This window comes from Helicoverpa armigera, chromosome 4, assembly GCF_030705265.1.
Source record: "Helicoverpa armigera isolate CAAS_96S chromosome 4, ASM3070526v1, whole genome shotgun sequence".
NCBI classification, from domain to species: Eukaryota; Metazoa; Arthropoda; class Insecta; order Lepidoptera; family Noctuidae; genus Helicoverpa; species Helicoverpa armigera.
The window spans coordinates 9,214,131-9,227,023 of NC_087123.1; the positions used below are offsets into that span (position 1 = coordinate 9,214,131).

The 12,893-nt window shown below is 36.8% G+C and overlaps 1 protein-coding gene and 1 long non-coding RNA gene across 4 annotated transcripts in view; both read left to right on the top strand.

Moving 5' to 3' along the window:
- The first annotated feature begins 304 nt into the window (after positions 1-304).
- On the top strand, positions 305-2,003 carry LOC110374850 (uncharacterized). The gene is made up of 2 exons (XR_002429452.3): positions 305-795; positions 1,776-2,003. It is a non-coding gene; the product is annotated as an uncharacterized LOC110374850 (long non-coding RNA).
- A 4,947-nt stretch (positions 2,004-6,950) lies between these two features.
- LOC110374844 (rho GTPase-activating protein 100F) overlaps positions 6,951-12,893 on the top strand; it is a 43,615-nt gene continuing 37,672 nt past the window's right edge. The window contains exon 1 of one of the 3 annotated variants that reach the window (XM_064034227.1): positions 6,951-7,124. In XM_064034227.1, coding sequence (XP_063890297.1) covers positions 7,038-7,124 — 87 coding nt within the window. In that variant the 5' untranslated portion in view covers positions 6,951-7,037. The remainder of the gene's footprint in view (positions 7,125-12,893) is intronic. The other 2 variants (XM_064034226.1, XM_064034228.1) reach the window with 2 other exon arrangements.

The following is a 12,893-nucleotide window of genomic DNA, read 5'->3' on the forward strand; positions in this document are numbered from 1 at the left end:
CTCCATATTATATCGAAGTGCAAATTAAAATTACATAATTATCCAGCAAACCGTGACGATGATTATCTTTAACTAACTCATTTGAATTATTTACGCTATGGACAAGCAAATATCTTGTGCCCATACATGCTGCTTCTTCAATAGATTTCCTTTATATGATTTTTTGCGTCTAATTAAATCTGATTGTACATGGTCCTAAGATTATAAAGGCAAGCGTGAGCGTTAACCACATATTCGTAGTAATATTATTAGTACCTAAGTATCACACATACGTACATAGGTGTATTACCTACCTACGCTTCCATTGTCATGTTCGTACATGGAACGTGAGAAACTTGTTTGCGTCAATCAGTATCATCAATCTATTCGCTTCGAGTTAATCGTTTTTGTAGTTTCGTACGACGATGCTTAGTTCCATCACATCAGTGTAGCTAGTTCGATAGTGGAAAATATATTGTTAATGGCTACAATTTACTGATACTTTATAGTGAGAGCAATTTGTTTACAATCAATACGAGATAACAATCGAATTAATCGATTCTAATGAAATACAACACTATTGTCGCGGAGCCATAAAATGCTGCTGAACATTCAGGGATGACATAAAATGTTTATTATAATTTTGATGTAGTATAGAACAAATTAGTGGCACAGATAATCAAGGTGAAGAAGTTATTTAAACAGTGATGTTTTGTGATAAACTGCATTCGTGTTTGTGTGTATGTCGCGCCAACATGAAGTTCTGGACCGTTATATTATTATTTGTGATCGTCATTTGTTTGCAACAGACTACTGGTGAGTACTTTATTTATATGTACATTTTTATGTAGGTTTTACCTAGAACTTAAGTATTGTAACAAACGCTAGAGGATTTAATAGGTACTTAATTTTAACCGGTTTTTTATTGTTGTTATTGACTGATTTATATATCTAGCACAATGTATAGCAGTTTGCTGTGTTTATCCAAGTATTTCTCATATAGGTACCTAGTAGGTGTATCAAAATATTATGTAGAGCATATCTGTAGGTAGTGGTCCTATTTACTTTTTTTGAATCCACTCAAGACTTAATAAAGTTAATCGATGGTGGATGAATTAAAATCTTTATAGACGTCTAGGTTTTACCTATTTACTAATGATGATGATAATGATGAGGCTAATAAATATAAGTAGGTATCTCCATAGATATATATTTCGATAATAATCTTCCATTAAGCATTAATAACGTACTTGAGGTTATCGAAAATAATTGATGTTACCATAAATCATAGTACCTATGCTAAGATAATGTAATTATAATCAATTTCTTGCAAATTAACTTATGTAGGTATGTATGACTAACGAGTTTGAGGGCGTGGGTTTGATACCCAGTACGCAGTCATCATAGCGTGGGCTATGATGACTGCGTTCATCATCTGCCTAGCCTTTTCCCAACTATGTTTTCGTCGGCTTCCAGTCTAACCGGATGCTGCTGAGTACCAGTATTTTACTACTATGATGGCTGTGTGAGAGTTATGAGTTTTCTGATCAACATGTACCTAGGCATGGTCTTGCCACCATAACATTAATAATCAGCCTTTTTTATCGTCCTACTTCTGGGCACAGGCCTCCGCTCACATAGAGAAGGATTGAGCGTTAAAGTGATGGCTTGATCAATCTGGGTTGGTGATTTCGCATTTTATAATCCAGGTTTCCTAGAGATGTTTTCATTCACCTTTAATCAGTGATTAGTGTCCAAAAATTTTTTAGACTTAGAATTTACTTCTTATTTTTCAGCGGAGTGCCCCCCGGGACAATACGACCCTGGTCCCGACTGTTCCTTCGAAGTCATCTGTGGGCTTCCCAGCGCTCATTCAGCGAGAAGACATTACTGTGATTGCTGGTGCAACCCTGGCACCATACGAGACTCCATAACCCACGAATGTGTAAAAGAGTGCCCTTGATTTTTGGCAATTAGTGTAATTTTAATGTTATTGTTTAAGTTATTTAAAGCTATGAAGTAAGTGACGTGGTTTTATTTTGGATGGTCATTGGAGTTAGTATTTTTTTGGGTTTTACGAGACCTTGAGAGTTGAATTTGTTTCGGTGTTTTGTCTCACGGATATGAAGCACCGGCTTTATTTAGTTCTGGAAATGTTTATATCCATATATTTAATATTTTAAATAGGTAACATTGTATTATTGAAGCCACATAGGGTAAATAATCTCTAGATTTATGGCTTTTCGAAAATATTGTTCAAATAATAGGTTATTTTGCAACAGAAGTAGCGATATAGGTAGATATCTTGGAATCCGGGATTCAATATGTTACGTATACCTAATACCTAACCAATTAATCTACATTTATATGCAAATGGAGAAAGGTTAAATTATATAATGCACCTAAAGACTCCAAGAACCGGCTGCAGCGTCATTCTGTTAACTATGACCTTTCTTATAAACTTGTCAATAAGTAAACAAACTTTATAAAGAGATTGTTAATAAATAAAATACAGAGAACAATTGTACCAAGAACATAATTTATTTTATAGAAATGAGGTCAATTCGGTTTACATTCTTATCTTTGACCTAGATAAGTTATATGTGTCAGAACATAATATTTATTTTTACAGTCTCATATCTTATGTCACGTCAACGGTTAACTTGGTGGTATGTTGTTGCGTAGTTCATTTTAATTTGTAATTTATTTGCGCATATTGAGAGCACTAGTTATTTATTGTAGGTTGCCAATAGTTTGTAGAGTTACGAGAAAAATTATAACATCGGTATTAGTCCAAACGATACCTACTATGATAAACTGGTAGGTAACTCTCTTACTAGAATGACATTATGTAGTATCTTTTTATTTAACCTTTGCTTTTGTATGCCTCGGAGACTTGGTGCCTTTACAAAGGTGACATCAAACGCCTCGACGTCTTCCATCTTAAATGCCTCCAAGCTAGCCTTCGCATTCGCTGGCAAGATCGGATTTCCAACACGGAGGTTCTCCGTCGATCGTCTATGTCAGGTATAGAAAGTTTCCTGACGAAGGGACAATTGCGCTGGTGCGGTCACCTTGTACGTATGGAGTCCTCCAGATTGCCTAAGACGGTTTTTTACTCTGAGCTCAGTACTGGCAAACGCCAATCTGGAGGGCAATATTTGCGATACAGGGACGTACTAAAGCGCCACCTAAGATCAGTTGGCTTATCGCCAACTTCATGGGAACAACTAGCGACCCAAAGACCTGAGTGGCGCAGAACTGTTCATAAGAGCGTACAGGATTTTGAACAGCGGCGTCTTGAAACCCTAGACGCTAAACGCCAGCTCCAAAAATCCCGCCCTAAGCCCTCCTATAACTACACCTACAATGCGCAAGGGCAACTCTACTGCGCTATTTGTGACCGCGTGTTCAAGGCAAAGTTTGGTTTCGCTAGTCATGTACGAGCCCATGAACGAAACCAAACTGCCGATATATGCCAGGGTGTCGCCGTCGACGGAAACGTCTAGGAGGACATCATCATGTACCTATTATCTTTTGGATCAATTATTTTCGCAGATGATGACATTTCATTCATCTTTGGATACCAAGTGGCCATCGTAGTATGTGTATTGTGTATGTATGTATGTCTTGTATGTATGTCTGTGTGAAGCGTTTTATTTTTATGTTTCTAACGATTCGAATTATTTTATCTTTAAGCGGTGTGGGGCTCTGATGGTTGATGTCAAATGCAATTAAAGATGACATAATTAAAACATAAATTAGTAGACGATAATGATTTGATGACGTCACAATATAAAGTTAAAACCATTATTTTTATAACCGACTATTAACGATAGTTCATTGATAGTAAAAATCAATATCCATCCACCTTTTGTATTTCGCTTATAATAAAACAATAGAAAATCAATTGTGGCTCGCATATATCGACGCTCCGAAATACAACATGTTAAGCAATGATTAGGTAATTAGGTATATCATATTTTGCTTTGAATAAAGAATGCTGGATTAGAAGTTTTGGTAAGACCGTTTAACAAATGTGGGTGGTACTTATAACTACATAAGTCTAGATATTTACCCTACAGAACATAAATACAAGAATCAATGAACACACAAGCAAAAATAAACAAAACCTGTATTAAAATTTCAAAGTTTTTCATTAGCTTAGCGTTGTTTTTGTAGGCACTAGTTCTTGCAACTCTATTCAAAAGTCAATCAACGGTTATCAAGATAGATCAAACGAAATTGCCTTTGAATTGGCCAATTATTGTGACACACCTGAGTTTAATGGGTCTATCGGAAGGGCGCGAAATTGTTCCCTATGGCAAAATATGAGTAAATTCTGTTAGCATTAACATGATCATAATTGGAGAATTTTGTGAAACGAAGGATGCTGATAAAATCTACGTAAAATATCTGCGTAACTACGTATAAGTATTATGAGGAGGTATGTATTGAGGTTCTATGCACAAGAATAGAGAAAAATATCTGATTAAAATCAGTGTTATCCGTGTAAGCTTTAATTAATGTATGTATGTTTATGCCAAGAAAGTTGGCGTAATGTATGGATAACAATACTTTTCTACATATAGTAATAAAACCTAAATAATAAAAAATCAGGCATCAATGTTCAAACTCATGCGCCTGTATGCGCTACGCGGCAAGCACGGCGTAGCACGTTATCTGCTACGAGCATCAAATCGCGTAGGCTCAATAATGTAGACAGACACATTCTTACGTTCGATTCTAAGATTTAATCTATATTAAATCTTAGAATCGAACGTAAGAATGTACATATATTTTTTATACATCACATCATGTCCCGATCCCTTTCCCAACTATGTTAGGGTCGGTTTCCAGCCTAATTGGACGCAACCAATGTTTAACATGGAGCGACTGCCTATGTTACAACCGCTACCCGAAACCACTTGGTAAGACTGGTGTCTTGGTAGTATGAACTGGAATCAAACCCACACACTCATACTTGAAAGGTTGGTTCTTTACCCACTACGCCACCACTACTATTTTTATATATTTTCATACCTTTATCATAGTATAATACCAGACGCATAATTTAAAATTCTTATTTATAACACCAGGAAGTGTCAGACTTATGGGCTTCTAATAATTATGTTTTATACGAAGCCTAATTATAGCGTTCAACACAGTTGCCTGTCTAGAAAAATGCTGGGAAAAGACAGCAAATAATCGGTTAATAGCCTGCCGTCTGCAGCAATCGGAGCTCATTCTTGTTCATTGAATTTGTAGCTTTAGTTAAACTGTTGTCTTAATAATGTTACGTATCTGTAGCTTTAGGTAAGACAGCTGTAGGTACTATGAAAGGAATTTTTTATACAAGAAATATAGTATAATGACAAAGTTTGTCCGTTCAGTTGTAAGATATTTTTTTGGGATAGGATCACAAAATATTTTATTTTTTATGACTTAAAGATGTGCCAATAATAATATCTAAAACAACAAAAAGCGATTAACCATTAATTTCCTTTGGTCAACAACAATTTTTCCTTTTATTATTTCTTAACAAAGTCAACATTCTAGGGAGGCTTTCGCCACATCGCGACGATGAAACGGTGAAACTAAAATAAATATAATTTACGAAATTGCCCTAATCAATTCTGTTGAGGACCACGCCATTTTGAAATTAGGGGCCCGTGACCTTGCTATGCAGATTCTCATGTTTTTTGACTGGTTTACAAAGCGATTTTTTGAGTAAGCTGAAGATTTTGTAGAATGATTTATTGGATTATTTTGATACGAAAAATTATTAATGAATTATAAAAATCTTACTTCAAGCGTTATCTTTGATAACATCCCTATAATACGTAACCTCCACAAACTTATAAACTAGGTACATATTTCCTCATATGTTTTCTAAATACGACAAAAGTACAACTCAACAGTTTATTGGGCAACAATAGCCAATTCGAATTACGAACACAATAACTCACACAAAACAGATAACACACAAAGTTATCAAGTCATTTCCTCAAGTTTTCCTGAGAGGAGATTTCCCAGTTCGCTTCCCGATAACGGATCCCTACTCCCGCACAAGGAAACCGCGGCACGGGAAAAACGTTAGTAAAATTTCATTAATTTGCTCCTAAATACGCAAGTGATCCGTCCGGCCGTTTACGAGGCTGTTTTAGGGCCGAGCGTCCCTCTCGAAGGGCTCAGGACGGCCTCGTGTGGTCGCGAGAGCTCTTTGTGCGGTCGGATGTAACCCTCCGACGTATTGTAGCCTAATACCAGCCCAAACATGCTTGACTTTTAGCCTCGTACGCAATTATTATACCCTTAATTATTGACGCTTTAGAACAGTTCGAGATGAATTTATTATGGTCGATGAGATGTGACGGTTTTATTTACAGTTTCGGGTTCTGTAGGATTTTCACTCGGTTGTTAAAGTTATACAGGTGCGACGCGTATCAAATGGCATCGTAAAATTAGCATAGATAGCTCCTACTCCTAGGTATCCTAGCTCTCCCGTTCATTAATTATTTATGAATCTATCTTACCTATTTTAAAATCAATCAAGCCTTCGTGAGCTTCTTAAATATTCAGTTCATTACATTGAAAGCTGCCAATATAGTTCAGTAGGGCACATAATCTTTCCTTGCATGTTAAGTGATTTTATACCTACTACTTATGCGTCTGACCTATATTCCGGATAAAGCATTAAGGACACCTATAGCGTCCGCGCGACACTAAAGGGGTGATGTCAGAAAGCGATTAATAGGTCGTCTGGCGTCTCGGGGTGCACCGCGATGGTTTGGCGACCGGAAGCGGCTCGCACCGAATAATCGCATCGATCGCCAAAAAACTAACCCACATACGCACTGGCAGCGTAGCCGGAATTATTAATCGGTGGGAGTAAGGGGGCGCGAGGGTGACGAGGCGGCGGCGCGCAGGCGCGGGCGTGCGGCGGGCACTTCGCGAGGAAGGCTCGCGCGCTCCGGCCGCGTCCAGCCCGCGGCGTCGCGATGCGCGACCTGCCGGCCCCGCGGCCGCTCCCGCAAGCGCCGCGCTAACCTGCACCCATGCAGTGGCGAAAACTGACCAGGTTGAAGTCTTCGCCGGGCGGACAGTCGCGCGCTCGGAGGATGCTCTGCTGCGGCCGCAGGAAGGTATGCGATCCGATCGATAGCGCGCGCCGAAACCGTCGCCCCTCCCGGCCCGGACGCCGACGCCGTTCGACGACCCCACTCACTAATGCCTCACTAAATCATGCTTCTTCTTGATTCTCATCTTTCCTTGGCCCTAGTTCGTCTCATCAAATTCTGTCACTGAATTCTGTTATAAAATTATGTATTTCCAACCCCGTAGCTTTTAGTCTGAATGGATCCTAACCTTATGTTTCAGCAGTTTTCAGACGTTGTAACCATATGCATGTTAACATTATGCAACTTAACTATCTTAACCCGTGAACATTTATTATGTATCGTGACAGTTTAATTAATCAAAGAAGCTAAACGCTTGAAAAGTTCACGTTTTCTAAGCAATTAGTGAAGTTTCGTTGAAGGGCGGGTAATGAATCCGTAGGTCATGTGAATGTGGGCCGTCGAATCGATTATAATTTAGAGCTATCGAGTATTGTGCTTCGATGATCATAGAAAATAGATTGTAGTGTCACTCTATTTTAAACGCCGTCCGGCCCCTCCGTACTAGATCCAGAAATACATGTAATATTAATATATCTAAAATGACTATGTAAGTTCTAAGTGGAAACAAACATATGTATTTAAATACCTAATCGTCGGTAGTATAATGGTTGCGCTGTACCGCCGTATGTACTTGCAGCATCTCGCCATCTTGTAAAGACATCTGTACTAAGCTACACTTATAGTGAATCTGTGGATGGAATAGGGATTTTCTAACGTTATGCTCGTTCTTAGTGTCAGGATTTAACTGTCAAATCGATGAAATCGCCTGTTATATTGATTAGACCAATCTTGCTAAGAACTTGATCATACATGCTTACTCTGATGAGTAGTAGTGAGTACAGTCAGAAAAAAAATCCGTTCGATGTTAAGCTTTTGAATTTCCATGTTTATAGTATTTGTGAAGAAATCAGATACCTAATGCAACGTTTTTTCTCTATGAATACCTATGCATTCTGGCACTGGTAAAGGAGCCCTGTATATCTACCAACATTTTCACGCTGACTGTACCTATTTAAAATTGTAATATAAAAAGTTACTTTACTTTTAATTGATGTTGTAGAGCTGTCAAATTATCAACACGTGGACTAATTACCGTCAGTTAAAAGTTAATTACCTAGCTACAATAGAAGTATGATGAAATGAAATCGCTGTCATAAAAGCAATCAGTCTTAGTAAAAACCTATGAAATATATTTCAGAAATGGTTAGTTCGCGATTTCTCACATATTTTTATTGCTTAGGGAGTTTCTATGTGTACCTACCTACTTGTAACACGGTGGTACCGAAGCTCGGTGTTCAAACCAAGAGAGCACAAAGTGGTCCAAATCATGCTGTATTATCTGGTGAGAAGAAGAAGAAGAGATAGTCTACCCAGACTGGGTGGTTAATCATTGGAGTCTTTCAAGCCTTCGGCTAGAGCAAATGATGATGACTAATTTAAGTTTAATTATGACAAGTCTATGCAACTTTCTATCATTACAAATAATACTTCTAAAATGCAAATATGTTCGTTTAAAGGTGAGGGCTGAGTTGATACTAAGACGTAACTTACATTGCAATCGATGTAAAATAATAAAATATTTGAAAACATATTTGTAAAATGTTTGAAGTTTGAAGTTTAAAATCAAAGTCTTGTAGGTACACAACCTAGTACCTTTACGACTTCTACATACTTCCATTAACACTGTACATATACTAGGATTGTTTTATATTCTGAAAGTAATGTCAGAAATATGAACAATAATTCGTGCCGCCCAAACATGATGTTCGACTTTTATTCGTCGCGTTTTATTGTGACAACCTCGTAATGATTCATGTCACGAATCTCACAACTTGCCGTATTTAAAGATACCTAAATATCTGATAAATAAAATAAAAAAATCGACTTCAATAATAAAGCTTGAACCTTATCATTAGTCTGACAAATACTATGCTGAAAACCGCATCAAAATCAGCTCAGTCAAACATGGGAAAATCGCGCACAAACGTACCTACATACAAATACAGAGAACCTCCTTTTCTTGAAGTCGGTTAAAAAGTTAATTAAGTATGTTTTGTTACAAGAGCATCTAAAATCCTATAGACTTGGTACGGGATTAAAAAAATATTGGTAAATTATATTTTTCTGCAATAATGATCATTCATTGACCATAATATGAAGGTGCCAATGAATATTACACCTACATATTTTATCAAAATAAATATAACAACAGTTATTAAAATCTTAACCCTACAATACGAGTGGGGTACGCAGATAAAGAATTTCAATGACACATTTAATCCATTTCAACCCTACATTAGATATAGATTTTGTATAACAGAAGAACAACCGATTAAACTCATTCCTACGTTTAATAATTAACGTTACATCAACCTTGTTTTGGTCATGGTGTATGTAGGTCAATCATACCCCATAATGTACCTATAGGGTTTTATAAAAAGGTAGAATTGAGCAATGCTTACAAATATTGTACCAACCCCTCTTTTCTACGTAATTTTTTACCTGTAAGGTCATTGATTTTAATTCAAATGACGTAGGATTAAAGAGTAAAACCATTGAAAAATAGAGCCTTAGGTCAAAAAAATTAGGTTACCAAATTATTTTTGGTTAGATAGGCAACATTTAAGAACCGGGGCATTAACTGTCTGGGTAATAGAAGCACAGCCTTGATTATACAAGTGTTATGAATAAAGAACTAATTTCCCTGTTCACTTCAAACAAATTAGGGAACACATATTTCACTCCTTAGCTTAGTTAGCTCAGTGAATTTTTCTTACGATGCTGTAACTTTGATTATTGGGTATCTTATGACAGAGAGATCGCCTTGATAGAACATAGATTCTATTGAAAATCTTAGAGATTGTTTGAGTTTTCAATTTGAGAGAATATTATAATATAAATACATAGACTGTTTAAGCTAGAATGTTTTGTAAGAAATGAGGCTTTAAGTCTGAATCAAGATATGTGGTAGTTGTACTCATACCTCTGTTAAAACCTTAGAAAAGAAGGCGTGAAATAAACAGGTGTATGAAGATAATAACAGTAAATCGTGGTCACTAATGACAGTCTTCGAACCACTAAGCATGACAACATAGTACGATTGATTTATTTTCTTTCAGCCTACAATTACGGCTAATAAGGAGGACACGTGTTCGCTCATTCGTGGGCGGTTGTCTTTTGTTTTCTGTAGCGTAAACTTTCCTTGTACACCTGTCAATACTGTCATAATAATTTGTCAGTAATGTTAGGAAACTTGTGACATATTTTCTCGATCGAATGATGATTTATTTACACGTACAAAAGTATTCGTAAAATACGTATGTTAAATAGAAATAAACGCATATTTTTCCAATGCCTTTTTCTCGTATCGCAGTTTTTCACATTCGACTGAACGTTCGCATCAACATTTGACATTCGTTCCCTTTTTTACGCTGATGACGTAAATACGTGGGGCCCTCAATATTTCATGTAACCTTGCACCCGATGGAAAGCATATTTTTTCTTTTACCAAATATTGGTGACACCGATTTTATCCCTATGTTCTGAGAATTCTTATGACATGTGTATTGCTACACTTTTGAATTCAAGAGCAAAGTTAACAAATGTTTTAGATTTAAGTCCTGAAGACTTAACATTCAAGCAACATTATTACGTCCATTTGATAAAAAGTTTGCAAAACTGCAATATCAAAAACTACCTCAACGCCTGAACAAGAGCATAACTGCAGACCACAGAGTAACTTTTAAAGAAGTTTCACCGCACTCTTTCATCCTGCACACACGACAATTCCGTTCGCGTATCGCATTCAACGCAACTCGAGAGCGTCAGAGATAATCAACACTCACACAATATTGTGATGTGAAGTGACTCCATTCAACCTTCACCAAGGGTTGAGTACCCCGAGCCGGGCGTGGCTTACGTCAAATTACAATAATCAAAGTACTACGCGCTTCGAATAAATAACTAACTTTGCTTTGGCTTGTTGGGCCACTTGGCAACTATTTGTTGACACTACTTGATGATGAAGTGTCTTACACAGTTTAGGGTTGATTTGCATAGTTACGGTAATTATGTTAAGAAGTTTAAATACCGCTAAGGAGTTTGACACTTCTTCAAAGTCAAGGAGTCTAACGACTTGGGTTAGCGGGTTAAATGAAAGTCGAGACCTTTGTAGCCCGATGTGAGATTAAAATTAATGTTTTTGGATTTGGTTTTTTTACTTGTGTGACCAAACGATATTAGTATATTTCAAATTTAAATTAACGTCATTAGCATAGTTCAAAATGTTATCACAACCATGACTGCACTATTGGTAAAAAAACTTTGAATATTTATTGCTTTGGAAAAAAAGGACATAAAATACGATCATATCAGTGCTGAAAATGAGATCGAAACACTACAATATTCCGCGTAAAAAAAATCTCTAACACTGTTATCTTTGAATAATACTGATGCTTTCCGACTTTCTATTCTTCTAAAACATCCAAGATGAAACTGTGAAGCTTCTTGTCTTACTGATCCACCATGAACGAGGAAATACTCCCTGAAAATGATGTAATAAAAATGCTAAGACTATTACGTGACAAAACTACAGAGATCGTGTTACCTACAGAACCCTAAAAAAGCCGGCACATTGATGCGATAACAGTTAAGTGAAGCGCGCTAATAGGCTTACTGCGTTCTCTTTATCTTTCTAAAGTGTTCCACTATCTATTGTCACGGCATACAATATTGCAGCCAATGACGTCATACGTAGGCAGACAACTACTGAAGCCACCATGCTTCATGAATGAACAAAGCTCGATATCGATACCTAAAGTTCAAGGACTTTTCTGCATCGATTCAATTAATTCGATTTTGCATCGATATTTTATTCGATTATTGTAATGGTGCATCCTGTTGTTTATTGCGTCATTCATTTACTATCTGATTTGAATTTCGAATACTGTTCGGTTTTTGTCTAAGCTCGATGGTTTTTGTTTATGGATAGCAATTGTTACTGGTTCGATTTATTTAAAGGTTTATTGCAGTTGATTGAACTCTTTACAGTGAAATATTGTTATATTATTATTTACTATTTCATTTGATAAAGTGTTGTCGATTTATCATTAGGTAGGTAGGAGAGCAATATGTGATTAATAAAGTAGTAAAAAAGTCATGACAAATTATAACATCGAAATATGATGTTTTAGAATTATGTTCAAAAATAAATATTTCAAAACAAATTGACCGTATCATGTCCCACGAAGCTACCGACTGTCTCCATTAAGGCAGCTCAATTTAAATAAATCAAGCGACTCAATTCACAATAGCATTGGATAATAAATTCAATCGTCCGTCGACTTTTTCCTCTTTGTCCGCTATTTAACCAATTTATTAACTGTGTAGTTGCTTCTGTAGAAAAATCATGCCATTTTTCAATGCAAACTATAAGAATAGTAACCTATTGTTTCATTAAGAGGTAATAATGCTCTATTCTTCCACTACTTTTTCTTTGACTGAGGGGCATGACTATGGTGGTCGCCACCACGTTCTCAAGGCTACCCGATCCAGCGCCCAATCCAGCGCGTATCAGGCTATCTTCATTATCGTTTTCTCCTCAACCGCATCAGTTATTAAAAGTCTTCCCAGACCCACTATCTGGGTCTTTCCCTATCTTTTCGTCCTTCGTGGTTTCTACCAAAGATGTGTCAAACAAACTTAAAAACTCCCTCTCGGCAGGTGGCGGCCCCA